This window comes from Haemorhous mexicanus, chromosome 4 (assembly GCF_027477595.1).
Source record: "Haemorhous mexicanus isolate bHaeMex1 chromosome 4, bHaeMex1.pri, whole genome shotgun sequence".
NCBI lineage: Eukaryota > Metazoa > Chordata > Aves > Passeriformes > Fringillidae > Haemorhous > Haemorhous mexicanus.
The window spans coordinates 20,659,496-20,680,809 of record NC_082344.1 but is presented as its reverse complement, the minus strand read 5'-3'; the positions used below and the strand labels follow the sequence as shown (position 1 = coordinate 20,680,809).

General features: G+C 47.9%; 3 protein-coding genes across 23 annotated transcripts in view; 1 reads left to right on the top strand and 2 right to left on the bottom strand.

Annotated features, from left to right (window-relative positions):
* Window positions 1-8,844, bottom strand: part of SEC31A (SEC31 homolog A, COPII coat complex component) — a 40,110-nt gene extending 31,266 nt beyond the window's left edge. For all 15 annotated transcript variants that reach the window (XM_059844035.1, XM_059844036.1, XM_059844038.1 and 12 more), the window contains exons 1-7: window positions 8,705-8,844; window positions 8,064-8,146; window positions 7,404-7,527; window positions 5,076-5,274; window positions 3,929-4,024; window positions 2,287-2,427; window positions 738-880 (exon numbers count right to left, since the gene is read on the bottom strand). In XM_059844035.1, coding sequence (XP_059700018.1) covers window positions 738-880; window positions 2,287-2,427; window positions 3,929-4,024; window positions 5,076-5,274; window positions 7,404-7,527; window positions 8,064-8,142 — 782 coding nt within the window. In that variant the 5' untranslated portion in view covers window positions 8,143-8,146; window positions 8,705-8,844. The remainder of the gene's footprint in view (window positions 1-737; window positions 881-2,286; window positions 2,428-3,928; window positions 4,025-5,075; window positions 5,275-7,403; window positions 7,528-8,063; window positions 8,147-8,704) is intronic.
* A 760-nt stretch (window positions 8,845-9,604) lies between these two features.
* THAP9 (THAP domain containing 9) lies at window positions 9,605-14,824 on the top strand. Its single transcript, XM_059844025.1, has 5 exons — window positions 9,605-9,701; window positions 9,774-9,969; window positions 10,056-10,341; window positions 10,603-10,753; window positions 11,079-14,824. Exons 1-5 carry the CDS (start codon window positions 9,622-9,624, stop codon window positions 13,027-13,029), a joined length of 2,664 nt encoding a protein of 887 aa, XP_059700008.1. The 5' UTR covers window positions 9,605-9,621; the 3' UTR covers window positions 13,030-14,824.
* Window positions 14,683-21,314, bottom strand: part of LIN54 (lin-54 DREAM MuvB core complex component) — a 40,063-nt gene continuing 33,431 nt past the window's right edge. For all 7 annotated transcript variants that reach the window (XM_059844027.1, XM_059844028.1, XM_059844030.1 and 4 more), the window contains 4 exons: window positions 18,976-19,078; window positions 18,646-18,783; window positions 17,728-17,930; window positions 14,683-17,408 (listed from right to left, as the gene is read on the bottom strand). In XM_059844027.1, coding sequence (XP_059700010.1) covers window positions 17,207-17,408; window positions 17,728-17,930; window positions 18,646-18,783; window positions 18,976-19,078 — 646 coding nt within the window. In that variant the 3' untranslated portion in view covers window positions 14,683-17,206. The remainder of the gene's footprint in view (window positions 17,409-17,727; window positions 17,931-18,645; window positions 18,784-18,975; window positions 19,079-21,314) is intronic.

Here is a 21,314-nt window from a genome sequence, read left to right as displayed (position 1 = left end):
CCATTGTATCTGAAAATTAAATGCAGCAGTCACATGGGAGAACCTGGACATCAGTAACCATATGATTTGTGTGCCTGCAGTGTCACCAATACCCAGTGTGCAAATCCACAGGTAAGATCAGTGACTAGGAAGTATTTCAGCTTTTTATTAGCAAGACATTCAAGTAAGCAGAACCCACTGGCAGCAGTTTTGGTAGAAGCCACAACACTGCCCTCCCTTCTTAAATCTAACATTGGATTTGAGTAATAAAGAAAGTTTCACCAGCAACGGAGGAGGGACAAGAATTTAACAAAATCATCCACTATGCCCAAAATTAAGGCATTTAGGGGACTGAGGGGCACAGAAACTCACAAATCCCCATGAGGATGTGCCTGGGTGCACCTTTAGTATGCTATTCTGCCAAAATCAACTACTACTAATTCTTTTTTCCTTAGCTTCCTCTTCTTAAAATACTTAGAAACAAACAAGTAGCCTCACTGTTTCAGCAGCCTGGTGGGTTTGCTTGTTTAATTTTGGGGCCAGTTTCCTTCAGAGTACCAAGCTCCAAAAACACAAGACTTTCATGGCACAGGGCTGGCTGGTCAGCAAGTCAGCATACAGCACGGGCTGCTGCTGAAATTGCCAGCACCAAGGGAGCCTTTCTTCCCAGGGAACAGCAGGAAGTGGGATGTACAAACTGGGACGGTCACCAACAGTGCAAATACAATGGAGCACACCACTCTATGTAAGACTCATACCTGGTGTGACTTTCTAGAACACGAAGTGGGGAGGAGGCAAATCTCAGGTCCCACATCTGAATAACAGGCAGCCTGTCGTCCTCAGAGGCCAAAACCATCTGGGTGGCAACTTCAGGGTGCCATGCCAAGCCTGAGCAGTGCATCTGAGGGGAGACATTGGGCCAAAGCATCACAAAGCTGAGCAGCACTAAAGGAAAAAGAAAACTAGCCCAAACATGACTGTGTGCACGGTAAAACACCACTGCAAGGGAATTTGCAGCTTTGCTTCCAGGCATTATTTCTGACTGCATTCAGACTGGGAAATTCTCCTTATTCCTGTGAATGAGGAGACTTGCATTTAAGTTTCCCAAGGTCCTTTCAGAGAGATTACACTGTGCTGACTTTTTCACAGTCCGAGGTTTTAATGTGAGAAAACACTAAAGCTCACCATATAAACATTTTTCTCTATTATTTTTATTGCTATTTTAATAAAAGCCATGGTTAGGCAGAGGTTATTGTCATGAGAACATTGTATCACAGGACTACCATCACGTGATGAAGACAGCCTACTGTGCTGCTGTTATGTCAGGCAACAAACACAGAAAACTCTGAAAGTTAAACAGTTCATCAAAATAATAATACAGTGAGGAAAGAGCTACTTCCCAACCACTCACTTCTAAGTTTCATTTTTAACTCTTGCTGTACCTTTGGAGTTTGTTATAGCGATATCATATTTAAAACAATACAAAATTATACAAATATGTCACTCTCCATGAGCTGAACAGGCACTTACACTGCCTAAAAGGGTGGCATGGTGGTTGTAACTATAGGAGGCAGCCCCCCTGTAACCTGCTCAATGCCACACTTGTCTGTGGCAAAATCAATAAAAATCTTTGTGTCAGCCCCAAACAGATCAGTAAGCACTTTCTCAAAATTTGATCATCACTCTGACAGGACACCTGAGTGCCTTGCCCTGCTTCAGTCTGCATCTGGCTATTTTAATTGATAATGCTGACAATCCCCCTTGCATAAATATACTCCCAAGAGCAAACTGGGCCAGGCACCAGTATCTCTGTCTATGGTATTCGCCAGGCACCCCCGATGAAGGCAGGAATGATGCATCTGACTCCATGTTCTCAGAAAGCTAATTTATTACTTTATTATACTATATTATATTAAAGAATACTATACTAACTAAAGAATACAGAGAGGATACTTACTCAATGCTAAGGGATAATAATGAAAACTCGTGACTCTGGAAAGAGTCCCGACCCAACTTGGCCCCACTTGGCCAAAGAGTCAAAACAACTCACACCAGAATCCAATCAGGCAATCACCTGTGGGTAAACAATCTCCAAACACATTCCACGTGAGCAAAACACGGGAGAAGCAAATGAGATAAGAATTGCTTTCCTTTTCTCTGAGGCCTCTCAGCTTCCCAGGAGAGAAATCCTGGGCAAAGGGATTTTTTCAGAGAACGTGACTGCCACATTTGTCACGTGAGAAGGGGTGCCATGAGCCATGCCTGCAGCTCTGTGCAAGCACCCAGCAGCTGCAGGAGAGAACTCACCCTGTTGTTGTGGTCGCTGACTTTGATGATGGGCTCGTTCTTCCTGAGATCCCAGACGGTGGCTCTGCCGCTGGGGCTGGCGGACGCCAGGATGTGCTGCACTTGCCTGTTCCATGCAATGCAGCTGATGTCCTCCAGAGGCTGCAGCACATACACAACAGCCTGTCACAACCCGCAGGCTCAAACCCTGCTCTTTTCAGGACTTGCTAAGTGGGAAATCTGCAGGGAGAGTGCCCTGTGTACTGGGTGCGTTCTGGCCTCCTCTTTCTACACATGCTGTAGTGTACAACACCTGAAAACACTGATGTTTAGAATTTCTCTGTTTAGTTATTTTCTGCTTTACAGTACTGCACATTAGTTATTAAAACAAGACTAAGCAAAACTGTCTTCAAGAACAGAAAATTACTCCATGAAAGTATATCCAGACATATGAACTACTCTTTTGTCTTGGACTATTAGGTTTTGCTTGGAGAAATTCCATGGTATTTTTTTCATTCCCCCCAGTTCTTATTTTTAGACCAAAAATTAAATCTTGTTGCCCCATTATTTCTAGTCGTCATTATGCATATGGACTAAAAGATATCCCAGCCTAAAAAAAAATCACTATTAGAAATAAAAAGTCTTTTACAGGGATCTCTAAGGTGAACATCCTCTCAAATGCCTACATGTTAATAAATTACTTGAACTAAACCAAGTAATCAAACCCCACAGAGTTTAAACTAAAAATCTTTAAATTGAAGATTACTTCTCATCCAATTTGCATACTTTTTTGTCTCCAAATTATCATGCAGTAATAAACCCATTTTCCAGTAACCACGAACTTCTGTGGAATTTTGTAACAGCAACAGAAGCGTACTTGCATTGAAACAACTTCCTCCCATTCTTCCATTTCCTTCACAAGGCAAAAAGCACAAAAGACTATTGTTTTTCCCCACAGATCATCTTTAAGAGATATAGACTAAACACTGGACCTCGAGCATAGCAATTAAACCACTCCCTGAAACCCACCAAGGTAACTGCAAAACCTACTGCCTCACCATCGGAATTCTCAGTAGCTGCTTTTTATCTCTCTCCTACTTTTCTCCGTGTACCTTCCCCATCTTCAGATTTGTGCATGCAGTGAAACATGCAGAGGAAGACTAAAAGACATGTAATGGTTATGGTATTTGAAAAGGAGTATAGCCTGAGAGACTCTGCTTGCTGCCCGATAAAATGCAACATTTCCCAAAGATTAAGGGGACACCAGAGCTTTCCCTGACCAAATACAATTTCTTAACAAAAAACTGCCACATGAAGACATGGCTGGCTTGTGCAGCAAGCCAAAACTGCAGGTCTGTTGTGGATGAAGAAGACAGCACATCCAGGGGTGCTGCAGGAGAAGCTGAGCACACCACTCATTGCATGGACCCATGCACACCTGCACATACAGGCACAGCCAGGACACTGCTCTCCAGGGGCTACAAAAGCAGCAGCATCCAGTCACCCTTGTATGCAGCTACCAAGTTTGACTTCAAGAGGCTTCCCCTCTTCCATGCTCCTGAGACTGCTTTAAAACTGCAAATTTCAATCAGCTGTCACCTAACTGCCATGCATCTTTCTCATGAGTCTGCTCTGGAGAATTTAATAAACACAAATCTGGTACCTGTGTCTTCACTCCTGGTGTCATTGGTGTAGCAAAGTTGTTCAAGTCCCAAATATAGATTTCAGACTCATTAGCACCAGAGGCCACCAGATTAGTCTGTAGGAAATATTAATAGACATTAAGAATATTAATAGACATTAAGCTTTCCCAGTCTTAGCTGCTGGGAGGCATCAGATCTGCAGGACTGTGAACTTCCCCTATCAGCTCAGGGTTCAGGAAAAGATACAGGGAAAAGAGTCACAGGGCAGAGGAGGAAGCAGTGCTGCAGCTAAGGCCACCACAGAGCTTTGCTTTGGACAGAGTGGCATTCCTGCCCTGCCCACAGTGAGTGCAGCCATCCAAAGCACTCCTGCACCTGGGATGCAAAAGTCCAGGCAGGGCAACATGAGCCAAGGTCACCAAGTGCCCTTTGGTCACATTTGTGGCTGATAACAGGCAAGTCCTGAGCTCACAACAGGCAGAAAGGGACAGGAAGCAATTCAGAGAGGACATAATGAACACAATGCAGCTTTGCTGCAGGCAAGTGTGCAGGGACAGAAGTGTTATTTAGGAAACAAATCCAACTGAATTCTCACACAGCTGGTGGCAACAAGGAAAAACCAACACACTGTATCTAGAAGGAAGTAAATGCTCAAAGGTGGTGTGGGAAGGACTGTTGGTTTTGAGAGCCCTTCTGCTCAAGAGGCCACATGGCTGTGTTTCCTTGCTGTCTCCTCTTAGGAAGGGGGCCTTGAAAGTGGATCCTACCCAATCCCCAGAGACCTGAAAACTGATCTCACCAGAAACATGAATGAGAGCACATAATTCCTTCCTGTGAGACTGGCACGATGCACAGAAGCTAAGAGAAGAGACTGACTAAAATCACCCCGAAGAGCACCTCTGCTTCACACAAAAGCAGAGCTAAACAGATCAACTAAATTGACAATGTAAACTGATGAGGGGAAAGAACAAATTAAAGAACTTTCATTCCCCATCCTGAAATGCCAGTAATGGGACAGGTTTTTCCTATTAAATACAGACACTCAAACACCACATATAGTTCATGCTTTTCAGGGGAGGGGAAGCAGCAGAAATATCAGAGGTTACAAGTTAAGACAGGCCACTCCTCTACTGATGGTATGTTAAGAGAAACAGCACAAAAACCAACCTGGAACATGTTGACATCGAGCGCTCTCACTGGTCCTGTGTGCTTGTCCTTCTGGGCTATTATTACCTCAGCCTCTCCATCTAGGATTTTGGCTGAGTCATACAAGATGACATTTCCATTTTCACCCCCAGCAATCAGGACTCCAGACACTCTGTCCCCTGAGGTCATGCTGTGAGGGCCCCAGATCAGCTTGTGGTACCTGCAAGACACAGAGGGCCCCACAGTCTCAGAACCATCCACCACCAGTTCCCTGTAGGTTGATACATCCCATTTTTGCTCACCCCAGCTAAAGTCAGAGAAAAGCACTGCCTGCTTTTCTCCCTAAGGATGGGTCTCAGCACAACCCTTTCCATCAGGAAGGCATGCCCCAATTCTGCTCATTGACAAGAGACACAATGTGCACAACCAACAACTCACAAACTGATAACATCTCCAATCTCCTGGCTGTAAAATCAGGTGAGTGCTACCAACCACAACAGCAGGCATCAAAGTAAGGGCTGTAAGCCCATCCAGCCACAGCCTGAGAAAAACCTCTGCTATCTGAAAGCAGCTTCATACAGGAGAAAAAACAGGTGAAACTAGAAAAATTCCATATGCTTTTCCATATCTGTGCTTTTGGATGTGCACGTGTTTTGTCTGCCATGCCAGGGACTCAGCAAGTTTAGCCAACATCATAGACACATCTCTTGGACCACAGCCTATTTTCAAGCTAATTCAAGAGGAATCAAACATACTTCCAGAAATTAAGAACACTATTGTGTCCATCTATAAATACCCAAATTCCCTTCAACTCAATTAACTACCTGCATAAGCAAAACAGCATTCCTGCTGTTTAGCCATGCAAAGAATGAGTATGTTCTACATAAAATGACACAGCCACTTATCAGCTCATATGCAAGCAGAAAGCAAACCCACATTGACTGGAAGGTGGCAAGAAACTTCCTTAGCATTCACTGTAATATTGCTCATCTATTTGTTACCTGCAGGCAATCTTCAACTAACTTCTTTAAATCACAGCAACTTTAGCATGGTAAGATAGAGACTGCAGAAAGCTACCCATAGAGCATATGCTGGTGAGAAATACTGTAACAGCCAAGTGTTCAGGCTCCCAGTGCTGAGATTACAGCAGGGGTTCACCAAAGAATGATGCTACAAATGGAAACTGGTCTCTGATATCAGACAGAACCATTCCTGGGTATGATTTTTATGCTTCTGCACCTAACTATGCAAATTCACAAGAAATGAATTAACTGACAGCATTGTCCAGGCATCACCAGCAAGGCTGAACAGGACTTAACCCAAAATGAAGGCAGGAAACAATGAGGAACAAACCCCAAAAATTAACAGTGCAATTACCTCCCTTTTGGCCTTTACTCTTTCCAAGATAAAGTATGGTTCTATAAAAGCAGCGCAAAACTTTGCTTGGAGGGCAATTAAGGATTTATCTTTTGTGGGTCTAATCACATGGACATGATTTGCTGAAAACCAAAATACAGCCTGACGTACAGACTGGTATCTAATCTTTCATTAGAAACAAACAAACAACCCTCAACCTCACTTTTAATGCATTTTCTGGGGCAAAGTCAAAATTCTTGTGTTGCTGGTCAAGGGAGGTACTTTGCAAGGAGCACTGCATCCTGGCTCTACGGAGTGCTTCCAGAAATTCAGAAAGCAAATGGCAAGCCTTGAAGAACCTCAGTCACAGTTTAAACAAGGTAGAACAAAAAAACTCAAAGATCCAACAGTGTCTCCTGCTCTGAGCAGGTCAGCAGGACACTGACATTAGCTCTGCTCACAGAGCAAGGCATTTAAAAAGGGATTATGGCAGTTTTAGCTCTGCCAAAGAGAGCTGCTACAAGTGCTGCTGAGACGGAAACTGGATGCTCTGATGCTAACAATATTTGTCTGGACAAGCACACAATAAGGAACTAAGAGCTAAGTGGAGCTATGCAGCCAGGAATTTGGCTTCCCAGCTGTAGGAACACACACAACATAACCCAAGTTAGTTATGTTACAGGAGTCCCCCTGAAATGTTTAAATACAAACAGGATGGTGCAATATGAAAAGTTGCCACCATATTTTCACAATTTCACATTTTCTTCTGGCTCCCTGAGATAAAGGGTCCACACATATATTCAAAAATTTTCTGTTTATGTCAAAGCATGAGCTGCTTTCTTAGAGTCCAAGCTTGCTGCCCCACAGTATCAACTGCACACACTTGCCTTCATCTTTCAGTGCTGGACTCCTTTTCTCAACAAGTGCAGCCAAACCACATGAAGTGACATTTCTACACAGACCACACATAGCAGTTCCACACACTGTACTTACCTGTGTGAGGAGGAGAATGTGGCACATCTCTTCATATCCAGTGAAGGGTCTGCTAAGTCCAACTCAAATATTTCTAGAGAAGCACTTGTACTGAAGGTTGCATCCAGCTGCTGAGCTGAGGTACCTGTGAGGAAGCAGGCCTGGCAGTGAGAAGGCCATGATACACACAGCAGTAACTGGAAATGCAGCACAAGAAGGGGAACAAAAGAATCATCCTTTCAAAAAGGATCCTGAGATGGGGTCAGGCTTCTGTTTCTGTTACTTAGATGTTGTTCCACACAACTCTCCTCCCCATGGCTCTTTGTTTAGGTGTTTCTTAGTGACTATGAGCAGGAAAAGCTTTGGGCAAGTACCTCTCCCTGATGATGCACAGAACATGATTAAAGTTACACAGGAGCCACAAGTGACTAGTGCTTAGGACTGGTGTCACCTTTCCCTGGCAAAAAGAGAAGGATGCCCGCTGTCACTTGCGGAATGCAAAGCACGCTTTTATCAGCACAATGCAAGAACTCCACTCAAAACCCCACAACATATACCCCACTCCAGCCCCCAGGACACAGAGTAACTCCTACAGCTTTTAATAGTGGCCCCTTCATTCATGATGCACAGCCACCGCACACAGCCCAAGGCCTGCTAGCACGTGCTTCCCAAAAAACTCACCTGTGGCCAGGTAAATGGGGTGCTGCTGGGCAGGGCTCCATGCCTGCATGGCAGTACGGTCTACTTCCTTCAGCTTCATTGTGCTGGAAAATAAGACCAAGACAGGTGATGCTTACATGGTGCATGGTGAGGCTGCACTGCCACGGATTCAGGAGCCGCATTAGGGCTCGGCAGAAGCAGCCAGGACCATTTTCCTAAAGATATCCCTGACAGACACCCAAGCCATCCTCTCCAGAGGACACCCGGGGGGAGGGGAGGAATAGCTCTCCATTAGCAGAATAACACTGACACGTAGAGGAAACTGACGGGTGCGGAACATAACACAGGAAAACGTGGGCAAAGCTTCAGCAGCTGTGAAACCCCTCTTCTCACAGCACCGAGGCATCGGGCACCCTACAGCAGCTCTCTGCCCTAACCCACGAAACTAGCCCAGCCCCGGGAGGACCCTGCCCAGACCGTGCCGCCAAGCACTCTCAGCGGCTCCTTTTGGGTCCCGTTTCAGCCCCCGAGGGCTCCCCCGCCCCGGGTGCGCCCTGGAGAGGATGGCCAGCACGGCCAGCGGGACCGCCACCCTCGCCCCGTTTCCGACGGGAACCGGAGAACAGCTGCAAACCAGAGGATTTCGCCGTCCCTGCCCTCACCTCGGCGTCCCCGGCGCTCACCGTCCCCGGACTGCTCCAACGTGGCAACCCCGGCACCGCCTCCCGGCCGCCACCGCCTTCCGGGCGCGCCCCGCGGCTTCCGGGCGGCGGCGGCGGGGCCGCGCCTTGCCGGCACGGGGAGGGAGCGGCGGGCAGCCACGGGCAGCGGGGGGTGGCGGTGGCGGGAGAGTGTGTACGGGGATGTGCAGCCGCCTCCTTCCACGCGTGTCCTCCGTGTCCCTGCGGGAGCAGCCATCGGCCCTGGGGAAGAGGGAGACTGGTTAGGGGCGCCGGGAGAGGGGGGAGCCGGGGCGCAGCGCCGGCAGCCGGGGGCCGCGGTGCCGCCTGTCCTCAGCTCAAGGGCAGTAATCATGGCGTGCTCATGATGTGAACAGCAGTGAGGCTCATCACGGGACAGGGGCCGCCGCAGGGCGGGGGAACGGCCCAAGGGAGCTCATCCGGCTTCCACAGCCGGGGACGGCAGCCCCGGACCCACCTCCTCACGGCAGTCGGGGCACAGCTCCGCTGCCACCTCCCGCCGGGCTCCGCGGCCCCTCGGCGGGCGGACGCCGCGCGCGCTGCCCGGACCGCGTGGCGCGGCACAGCGGGAGAGGCGGCGGATGCTGCCGGCCCGGCTATAAATAGGGGCCGGAGGCGCGGCTCCCATTGGCGCTGAGGATCGCCCCTCGCCACTGGCTGCGCCCGCCGCCGCCGCCGCCCCCGGTTGGCTCGGGCTGCTCCCGCTCCCGCCGCCGACACCGCGGTGACTCGGCCGCGCCGCCGCGCCCAATGGGGTCGCGGTCCGACGGGCCCGCAGGCCAATGGCGAGGCGGCGGCCGGGCGCGCGGGCGGCGGCGGCGGCCAATGGGCGGGCCGGCCGTGGCGCGCGCGCGACGGCGGGCGCGGCGGCGGCGGCCATGACGCGGAGCTGCTCCGCGCTGGGCTGCACCGCGCGCGACACCGGGCGGAGCCGCGAGCGCGGCATCTCCTTCCACCAGTGAGTGTGCCCGCCCCGCATCCCTCCGGCCGTCCCTCCGCGCCTTCATCCCGCCGCCTTCCTCTGCCGCAGGTTCCCGGTGGACGCCGCGCAGCGCCGCGAGTGGATCCGCGCCGTGAACCGCGTGGACCCGCGGAGCCGCCGGGCGTGGCGGCCCGGTCCCGGCGCCATCCTCTGCTCCCGACACTTCGCCGAAGGAGACTTCGAGCGCTACGGGCTGCGGCGGAAGCTGCGGCGCGGGGCCGTGCCCTCCCGCTTTCTCCCCTCGGTGCGGGCGGGTACCGGGCGCGTTCCCCGCTCCCCCCCGGGGGGTTCCGCCGTGTGCCGTGACCTCCCTTCTCCTTCCCCCGCCAGGAGCCGCCGGGCGCCGGCTGCAGGAGGAGCAGGACCCCCGGCCGAGCGCTGAAGCAGCCGCTGCCCAGCCCGCCCGCCGGGGACCACAACTACAGTCTGCAGGGACAGCGGGCCGCCGAGCCGCGGCCGCCGCCGGCCGCCCCGCCGCACCAGCAGCCGCCGCCGGCCGCAGGGAGATGCGGCCCCGCGCCCCGGCGCAGGAGTGTGCCGAGCATCCTCAGGGAGCTGGCGGAAAAGCGGCAGCTTTCTGAGGAAATCGTGAGTCTGCTGCAAGCGCAGTTTTCAGGTACTGCCGGCACACTCGCTAAGGCAGAGTGCCCTCCCTTGTCCCGGGTTCGCGTCTTTGCTTATCCCGTGCCAAGGAAGAGGCGGGGCACAGTGGTACCGTGTCTGAGCCCTACACTTCACGCCGGACTTCAGGACTGAGTTGCTCCAGAGGCCATGCTGTTGCCTTGTATTCTGCAGTGCATTTGTGTCATGCATCCCCCTCTGTTTCCAGCCATTTATTTCTTTCACTAAAGTTGCCCTTTTGTGATTTCTTAAGCAGATTTGCCTCGAGAGTTGCACAGCTGGAGGCAGATGGCAGACTACTCACCAGAAATGAGGCAATTTGCTTGTCTTCTCCATCTCTACCACGTTAAGGCCTATGATTACCTACGGAAGATTCTTCCCCTCCCTCATCCTTACAGCCTGACAAAGCAAGTTTCTAGTTAATCATTCATTCATTCCGAATGTATTTCCAGTACTTGTGTAGAAATAGGTGTAACAGATCTGTCCTGACACTGCTTTGTTACTTCCCTGCATGGTCAGTACTTTCCTTGGCTTCCCACCACTTGGGTGAGAGGGAAGAAACTCGGACTATGCACGAAGGAAAGCAGGGCTGCCTTCTTTGCCCTGCATGTGTCAGCGTGCTTTGCAGCTCTGGGCATGGCTGACCATATCCTCAGTGTTAAAAAGTGCTGCCTGTCGCTTCAACTTTGCCAGAATTACATTATTACATCCTGCCTTTTTTTTTTTTTCCAGCTGGCTGTCTAATAAGGAGGCTGCTGCAGGCTTCAGCAGTGATGTTTTTCTCCAGCTTCAGGAAAAGGTGGAGAGAGGGGACCAGGCCTGCCACTGCTGTGCTGTGCTGGTACAGGATGTGTCCCTGCAGAAGCAGCAGGAGTGGGACCCACAGACCAAGCAGCTGACGGGCTTTGTTGACTTGGGAGCCGGCATCCTGGATGCTGACGAAGCTCCACTGGCATCGGAAGCGATAGTCCTCATGGCAGTCGGCATCTCGAGCCCTTGGACAGCTCCCCTGGGCTATTTCTTGGTGAACAGCACGTCCGGCCCCTTCCTTGCTCAGCTCCTTCGTCAGGCCATCCATAAGCTGAACAGTGTTGGGATCGTGGTGCTGGCTGTGACATCGGGTGCCTCTGCTCGTGGTGCTGAGACTGCCAGAGCTTTGGGCATCAGGATAGATCCCAGAAGGATTCGGTGCACTTTCCAGCATCCACCCGGTTCTGCTCACAGCATCGCATACTTCTTTGACGTTCCTCATGCCCTTCTGCTGATAAGGAATGCTCTGCAGTGCTTCCACAAGGTCGAATGGCTCGGTGACACCATGTGGTGGCAGCACGTGGTGGAGCTGGCAGCTTTGGGTGAGCAGAAGGTGTTGGAGCCGTGCAGTCCTGAGTCGGGCAGGGCTGGGAGTAAAGGGAATTACCACCTGGAGGTCAACCTTGCCACCCTGCTGTTCAGCGAGGGTGTTGCTGAGGCACTGGAGCACCTCCAGAAGCTGGGCCTCCCCTCGTTTCAGAGCTGCAGCGGGACTGTCAAGTTTGTGCGTCTGATGAGCTCTCTGTGTGATGTGTTTTATGGCAGAAGTCCCTATGGAAAGGAGCCTTTGCTAGCTGGGAATTACACCAAAATAAGCAACCTCTTCGATGAGGCCAGGAGCTGCTTTGTCAACTTAACAGACTCTATGGGGAGATACATTATTAAGAGCAAACGCAAACTGGGATTTCTGAGCTTGTTGCTCAATGCCGAAAGCCTCGAGTGGCTTTCCTCCAACCACACATGTCTAAAAAGCACTCTTTCCCACCACCTCCACACACATGCCTTCAGCCTGGACCCTCTGGAGCAGTTTCTCAGGGCCCTCCAGCAAACCTGTGGCAGCAGTGGCAGCCCCACCTGCGCTGTGTTCCAGGCTGCCTACCACAAACTGCTGGCCAGCTGCAGCCTGGCCCCCCGCTCACCACCCAGCAGTGGCAATGCCAGCCCCTGGGACGTATCCCTGTCTCAGAGGAGAGCTCTGACTCTGGGCAGCATTCGTGCCCAGTATCACCCAGCTCCTGGGAGGACTCTGGCTCCAGAGTACCCCTACAGTGCAGGCCTGCTTTTGCCCAGCTCTGCCCTGAGCAACGCACTGACAGATCTGTCGCTGTACGCACAGAGCCTCACCTGCACGGCCGGCTGGGTGGCCGAGCAGTTGGCCTTGGACTTGCAGTGTGAGGCTTGTCTTGCCTCTCTGTTTGAGGTAGATGAGAGCAGGCTAAGGTGCAGGTCAGTGCTCTACATAAAAAAGTTAGGTGGTGTGAGTCTGCCCTCAGCCAGTGTGCACCACATAACAAGCATTTCAGAACAAGTCCTAAACCAATATGGCAAAGTTGGAGGTGCCGACGACGATACCAAGCTGTGGCATTTGTGTCTAGAACAGAAAGTCATCCAGGAGCTTCTGGGAGAAAGCCCCCTCTTTCCCACCCTTACAAAGCATTTATTTGAGGGGGAGCTGGGCATCAACAACCACTACACGGTCTTAGTAAAGGAAATAACACGGTGTTACTTAAATGTAAGAACACACCCCACCCAACACCTGAATTTGAAATACCCTTGTGGAAGGCACAAATTGAAGAGACTGAAGGGAAGGCATTTGTTTCCATCACCACTGGGTAGCTGTCAGTCAAGCTTAACCCACACATGGTCTTTCTGAGTACTCTGTGGTTCTGAGTATGGCTGTACCTTGCTGAGGCTCAGTGCTGGACAGATCTGGGCAATATACATGAGGAAACAATGCTGGCAAAACTAGTGTTGATAAGCACTGATGTATTGGGCCACTGCAAACCCCCGTACCAGAGTTTAACAGAGCAAAGCAGGGAAGTTTATCCGATCCCCTGTCCTTTCTAGCAGTCCTGCAAAGCAGCCATGAAACTTACATGGCAGGTCAGGATGAGCCAGGGTTGCTCCAGGTGCCTGGGGCAGGGGTAGGAGACTCTGCAGTGTCCCTGGAAGTGTTGGGTGATTTTAGTGCTGCAAGTGCTCTTGCCAGAAGAAAACTGATAGTTGATGGCGTTGCAGGGAATCACATGAACTGGCACTTTGATTTCACCAAAAAGATGTGCTTTATAAAAGCTGGGGGCAGGAAAGCTTCTACTTAAATAGAAAAAAAAGAAGTGAGAAGCAAGTGGCATTCAAGTTGTACACAAGCTCTAATCTCCTTTCCAGTATGTCTCATCAAACAGCTAAAGATGCTGGTCCAGTCTGGATCCTCTGGATCAGTGCTGAGCCTGTGACTAGATTGTTGTGTCCAGTGGCATCCAGCAGCACCAATACCCTACTCCAGGGGCAGGAATACATGGGTGTGCTGCAGCAGAGCAAGCATTTCAGTTCCTATTTCATGGCCCCATCCTCCCAGGGCTGGCCTGTGTCCTGCAGCTCAGGGCACATGGCACCCTCCTTTCAATGTTTCCACTGATCACTTGAACCATAGCTTTGATACCACCAAGTAGGACAGGCTTCTTCCGTTAGTTCATTTTCATGGCATGGAAGCTGCCTCCAGTGCTTTCCCTGGAATAGCAAAGTTTGGCAGAACTGCTGCTAAGGCATTTCCCTTTGCCATGCAGAAGTGGAGTTGCATCCATAGAGAGGGAAGGCACCTAATTCCCACAAAACCTGTTCACTTTCAAGATCCATGATGGAACTGTGATGAAAACTGGTGATCTGCCACATCTTAGGGCAGTAATAATATTAAAGCTATCATTCTGCCTAGCAGTAACTTGACAAAACTGTCCCTGGTTGGTGTGGGTTTCTCCTCCTTCCCTTAGTTCTGCTGCACCCAACCCCTCAAGGTCTGCTTTGAGAGCAGCAGCACCACAGAAATTCATAAAATCACTGCTGGGAGGAACAAACCAGAACCTCTGGGCTTTTTTTTCCCCAATCCAAATATCTATGCAAAAAAACATGTTGAAGCCATCAGAGTCACAGAGCCATTCCGGCTACAAGAAACTTTGCAGGAAACTATTCTGTCCCCTCTGTATGTGATTTTTAGGACAACTGGCAAAATGCTGCTGAAATCTCAGTGACAGATTGGTTGCAATCATGTAAAGTTGGAACACTTGCACTGCCTCCACCTCCAGCTCTAAGATGAGTAGTTTTGAACTGTGCCATGGATTGCTGTGCTAGACAGCACACCAAGAACCAAGGGATATTTATTTATCTCTGGTAGCATTTGGTCTCACTGAAAATCCAAGTCAGTACTTGCATCAGAAGTGGACCTAGTGTTAACAATTTATTTTGATATTTCAGTGACAAACCTTCTGTGTATATTTGTGAGTGCTGAAGCAAAGGAGTGCAAAAAAAAATCATATTTACAGAATAGTATAAATGTTTATTTTTTGTGATTTATCTGACTGTTTTATTTGTACAATATAGAAAAGTGTATTCTTTGAATAGGTCTTGTAAATATAAATTTAATTTTTCTACTTTTGGATGTAAACAGAACTATAAAATGAATCCTTGCCCCATTCCCAATTATTTTTTATGTAACTGGATGAACTTGACTGTTAATCTTGTCCAGCAGTTTGATGCAAATGGCTAAGGAAGTACAAAAACCAATTCATACACTCTACACCAGGGAGAAGGGAAGAGGAATCCAAGCTTAATATTTGAGAAAGCTTGTTCAAAACAAAATAGAAGAACTAAGAGCATTTGATTGCACCTTCAAAATCTTTACAAGCAAAATATTCTCCAGCAATGCCATCATACATAATTACAACTGTAATCTAAATTTCACAAGTGCTTTTGCACACTGTATATAAATACACATCACAAAAGGTGCAATTTAGAGTAAGACACTGAATATATACAAAATTAACACAGATTGAAGTCTAAACAAAAGGCATATTGCAATCTGTTTGAAAAATAACGTAAGTAGGTATTACTTTATTCACTTACACTAATTTACATTTATACAAATCTTACTGGACAGACTATATTAGGTCACTAGAAGGGAACGGAATATCTGCACTATCTACAGGTAAAGTTACTGCACTGATTTTTTAGTAAATCCAAGTCCTAATAATGAAAAAACGTGGCATTTACTTGTAGGAGAGGTGGATTCCCTCTTCAGAGATTTGCACAAACATAGCTATTTATGCTCAAGGAGATGTCCTTAGCAGACAGAACCCTTCAGACAGTGACTGGCAGGTCAGACCTGGTCTGTGAGCCCACCACTGCTGCTGACTGCCTCCCAAGCCCTTCATGCCTCCCAGGAATTTCAAGGAGGCACCAGAGAAGGGTCAAGGGCCTTCTGTGCAGTGCACAGGGCTGGGAGGTGAAGCATCCTCCCCACCCTATTGCCTTCACACACAGAGGCACAAATCTCTGCTGCTGGTGTGCCTAGTCCCTATCTCTCCCCAGCCTGGCCCTTCATTTCTCTGTATTTACAGTTTAATAGAAGGAATGCAAAATCCCTTTTGGAAAAAACAGCTAGTTCAGGCTGCAGTGAGTGAGACAGGTAATAAAAATACCTGTGATTGAACATGGTTAGTGGATGTTCATGATAGGTAAGTAACCCACCAGGTTAATTCTGCAAATGTGTTCCACTATCAAAAATGTGATCTGATATCGCCTGTAACAAATACTGAAAAAAATCCCCTTCCTTAGTCTATGCCCAGCTATAGCTGATTGCCCCCCATTTAGTGTAAAAGGATCTGTGTCTGTTTTTGTAGCAATCCTGATTCTGTGCTAGTACTTTCTCTGATCACAGCTCTCACAATTATTCTAAACAACACTAAAAGAGCCCTTATGCCAAGTAAATTGCCAGCATGGAGAGAAGCAGCATCCTGAATACCCACAGCAGGCTGAACATGATCCCTACCTACATTTAAAAGTCGATTCAGATGCAGATTGTCATCTCCAGTGCCTTCAGCTTCTCAGGCCTAAACACTTTCCCAGGGTTACAGCTTGATCCTAGAAAACACAATGGACTGCACAGCCCAACTTCCAGTGAGGGATTAGGCTGCTGCAGACCTCTGAAAAACCAAGCTTCACCCACACAACAGCATCAATCTGCTACACACTTAAGTAACGCTACGCTGGGCAGACAGTCTGGCATTGTGGTGTGGCTGCTCTTCCTCACTGCTGAGGACAGGCCACTGTCTTAGCCTTCAAGTTCAGCTTCAGAAACACCTGAGCACTCTGCCCCATTCCTATCAAAAATTCCCTGTAGTGCCATTTGCCTCTATACTCCTTGGGCCTGCTCCAGAAACATTCTCCACGACTTGCTCAGTGCTCTACCTGCAAGCAACCCCTCTATATTATTGCCTATGCATCTCACAGTGCTCCATGCACTACAGGGACATGCTGTGTCAGGTCCTAAATACAAGTACTACCTTCCATTTAGATGCTTAATTCTACCTATTTCCTTTCAGAATTATCTTGGATACACTGGTACCTCCATATGACAGGCCTGTCAGCAAAAGCATGACCTGGCTGTTGACATCACCTGTGTTTTCCTGTATACACAGTGATGCAAATCCATACACTGTAAATAATATATATTATAATAATTTATATATTCCCTTCAGACAATTATTCTGGGGGAAAGGGGAGAACACATCTAATTTTTAAGAAACCCAGGGTAAAAGCTGTACATTGGGAAGAAGAACTGACTTTTAGGCATTGTCTGATGTAGAAGAGGATTTAGCTAAGATTTAAAAGGCTCTACATCTTGTTATAAAAGAATATCTCGTTTCAATCTTACATGGGTCAATTTACAACAAGCACCAAATTAACAAATATTATTAAATCCATCCTTTATGCTAAACCAAAGTGTCCCTGTGCCTCAAGTGTTCTGTTCAGTCCGCTTCATTGTGGCTCATGTGCATGAGTCAGCAGTTCATGGCACAAGGGTCACCTTTGGACTTCCCTGCAGAGCTGATAACCCTCATCAGACAGCGTCCAAACTCCTCCAGGATCATGCGCTCTGCTGCAGCTTTGGACTTGCCCGTCTTCTCCGCTTGCTCTGCCTGTGCCAGGAGGCATTCACAGGTTGCATCGGCCACCTCCTTGGTGACAAATGTGAAGGGCAGCCTGAAACAAAGGAACATCCACTTAATGTCTGCAAAAACACACAAGGCACCTAACTCCAGGGCTGGCAACTTTTTGGTCTGAGGACTGATGAGATTTCATCTGTCCCATTGCTTCCAAGAGCCTTTAGACAGTGAATAAGCCTCAGTTAACAGCCAAAGGAACTGGTGGGTCAGAATCCCTCTGTTACAGGAACAAAGTGTTCCATTCACCTGACTGCTCCCACCTCTACAGCTTACACAGACAAGGCTCAGAGGTGGCAGGGACATACCTGTCGCACACATCAAAAACCAAACTCAAAGAGGGTGCAGCATTAACTTACTTCCCACCACCACTGCTGAGTGCTGGTGCTGGCCTTGTCAGCAAGTCTGAAATCTGGGATGATAACTTGGTCTTTGCAGCAGTCTGCTGCTGCACCCTGACCTCTGCAGCATCTGCTAAATGCATCAATGTCTTTCGCTCCGGGCTTTCTTCAAAATTTTTACAGCCAATGCATTTGCATATGGAAGAACACATGATTTTTGCCTGAAAGAAACAAAACATAAGAAACCCGTTGCAAGTTTGACTCCCCTTATGAGAAACCACCACAAAAAGGAGATCTTATTTTAATCTCTTACCAATTAACCACTGGAACAAACTCCCAAGTAGTAGTCTTCTCTCTAAATTCTTACCTCAAGTTGAGATGTCTTCCCAGAAAGTATACTTCAATTAATCACAGAATCATAGAGCATAGAATGTAAATAAGTGGTTTCCCACTCAACCCTTTCTTCATCAACCTCCAGTTTCAGGTGTAATTTAGACAGCTGAGTTTGGGAAAGGTCAGTCTATCTCTACACCCACAGACTGATTAGTTAGCAGATGAAGTAACAACTTCTCTTTTGAATTCCACAGACACATTGTATCCCACAGCATCCGTGGGATGCTGCTTCAACTCCTCCTAGGGACTTGGTACAGTAGATTTCTTTAGGAAATGGTGCTGTTCAGTAAAGAACAAATCCAAGCCTAAGTTCAAAGTTGCTAAATTGTTTAAAATGAAAACTACAGAACAGTAGCAACCAATTTTTCCATGTACATGGCTTCCTATGTGCAAACTTCTGGGAGAAGAGGTAACATTACAGGAATGGAAACAAACAAAAGAGAAAACTTTATAGCAACACAAGGAAGAGACAAAGCAAAGGAGAGAAGTCACTACACTAGAGGGGAAAAGCTACTGTTTTTCCAATGAGATAATGCTTCATACCTCATAACATTCGCAGTAGTTTTTGAGACATCCCGAGCGTTTACAGTTACACCCTTTGCTGTGCCTCCGATCCGATTCTCCTTCCTTTCCTTTCCCTATTTTGGGCTTGAAGGCTTCAGGGTTTCTGTCCAGGCAGGCCTGTCAATGCAGACTCAAAGGGTCAGTCATTGCATGCAGGGAGCAGAATTTAGAGGTGCAATAAAAGAACTTAAGCCTTGCACATGTGGGAGGAGATCAGGGCATTATACACCCACTCTGCCCCACTCTGGAGCTTCAGAAAAAAGAAGCTAAATGACTTTGATCCCAGGGTCAGGGGAAGAGACCCCTCACCTTTATTGCTTTTTGCCTATCGTTTTCATGGTCCAGGTTGTTATAACAATTTGTACAGTTGCAGTTATTGCAGAATTCACCGTTTGCAAAACAGTCACAATACCTGAAACAGAAGATGCAGAAGGCATTTGTAAATATTGACCATTACATTGGTGTGGTGTGTGAGTATTGACTCCCACACTGCAGTACCCGAAGTTCCTACTCTGGCACCCTATGCTCAACTCCACACACACAAGCAGTATCAACCTCACTGCAGAGCCAAAATCCTCTCGTGCAAGTCTAGCTGCTGTCTAAAGACGCAGGTGGAGCTCAAGGGCGCCCACCTGAGCTCATCCCATAGCACAGGTCCCCCAAGCAGCAAGAGAAGCTAATGAGACTTTTTCTGAGAGTGACTCTTGGGCCACCCACATATTGAGGGCCAGTCTGCTGCAGCCACCTTACAGCCAGCTGCTGACTCAGTCAGTCCAAGCCAGGAGCCCTCACACAGCCAAAACAAAAGGCAAGCACTTGGAGTGACTGTTAACAGGCAAACTAACCCAGAAAGGAGCTTTTTTTTTTTTGTTAGTTTGGTTAGCCCTTAAGCTGGGATGGAAGAATAGAAAAGGGATAACAATTGGTACATCTCAGACTTTGAAGCACAGACAACCAGGGGAAAGATTTGAATGAGGATAAAGCAGACTTTAAAAAGGGACACATATATGAACAAAAAGCAGCAAAACATGGACAGGGAAAGCCAATCATGTTGCCATGCCTCTTATGTACCTCTGGTGCCTCCCATCAAAAACAACATCTCACTGATTCACAGACTCACAGATCTACTACATGGAAATACCATGTTCATTCCCAGTTCAAACATGGCTTTAGGCCGCAACAAACTCCAACATGTTTCAAAGCTTCCAGGACCACCTCCAGCTAATAGCTAAAAATAGATTCACCTGCTTTTCAAAAACTCTTCACTTGCTTTTCAAATCCTGCTGGGGGTGTATGGTCATTTTTTGGAGCCTAAACCCATTGCTAAACTGGCTTTTTTGTGGCCTTGCCCAGCCTAGCATGACACAAACTAGATTAGGTCTGCCCTGGAGTCCACTGCAACCCTTCATCAGGTTGAACTGGATTTTGGAGATTTTTAGCATCTTGAATGGTCCCAGGAACAAACTAAATAAAAATCTTTTACAACCTGTAATAGCTCTCCTTTCTTTTTTTAAATTCAGTGGTAGAATAGTCCTGGTTTCCAAAAGAACCAGGGTCAGCATCAATCCAGAGCAAATAACTTAACTGAGTTGACTTCTTAATAGAATAGGCTATGTGTCTACCTTACATGAGCATTTGGGGAAAAAATAAGTTCTCCTCCATACAAAAAAAAAAGGTTTTACTAGTGAGAAAGCACCTGTGTCAGAGTGAATTAACCACCTGCTCTGCACCAATGCCCAGAACAGATAACATCAGTGAACAGTTTGCCTCCTAAGAGCATTCTGAAGGTGCGAATTATTCCCAGTGATGCCATTCCTCTCCCAGCATTTCTATGGCACATTCAGGGACCAAAACCTAACCCCCTACACCTCTAACATACATTGGGCACTGTGAGGTCAGTCAGGTATGCAAAATATCTGGAGAACAGCTACACATCTTCCTGCTATGCAACAGACAAGTCTGAGACCAGGAAACACAGGGCACACCTCCCCATACAGAGGTGAGGTACACCACACAAAAAGACACCCACGCTTAAGAGTTTAAACAAACTTCTTAACTTGGGTTCAGATGCCATTGCATCACATCCCCTTCAAGTACCACACCCCTGATTTCCTCTTCATTGTCTAGGATTCAGGGAACCAGAGATTAATTTCAGCAACTCCTCCCATTCCTGTCCCAGAAATATCAATAAACTGACTCTGATCAAGGTGAAGAAACTCTCCTGAGCTCCAAATGCTTTTGTGTCAAATTCTTACAAATACATGGAAAGGAACAGCACAATATCTCATGGATAAGCAAGAGGTAGACCTATCAGTGAAGAATCATTTGTCTATTCAATCCTTTAATAAAATATACACAGTCCAATTTTTCTGAAGTATTTGATCTAGCATGGCATTACTGATGCCCTTCACCAAAGTACAGTAAATGCCCACAACTGAAACCATGAGATACCATTTCACTCATGGTACCAACAAGGCAACCAGAGCTGCTGAGTGGAATTGGCTCCACCATGCAATAAGATACATGATGCAAAATTAGACAATTTTATATGTTATGGTCCATATAGCTCACTGGAGCTGCAAAATTACACAGGCTCTGCAACATCTCCACCAATATCCACTTTAAATCAGCACCTAGATAAAAAATTT

Excerpts from the sequence above, each read along its gene's own strand:
- THAP9 (XM_059844025.1), top strand. The coding sequence starts at position 9,622 with ATGACGCGGAGCTGCTCCGCGCTGGGCTGCACCGCGCGCGACACCGGG. Across the intron at positions 10,342-10,602 it reads GCTGCAAGCGCAGTTTTCAG|ATTTGCCTCGAGAGTTGCAC; the intron begins GTACTGCCGGCA and ends TTTCTTAAGCAG. Across the intron at positions 10,754-11,078 it reads CATCCTTACAGCCTGACAAA|CTGGCTGTCTAATAAGGAGG; the intron begins GCAAGTTTCTAG and ends TTTTTTTTCCAG.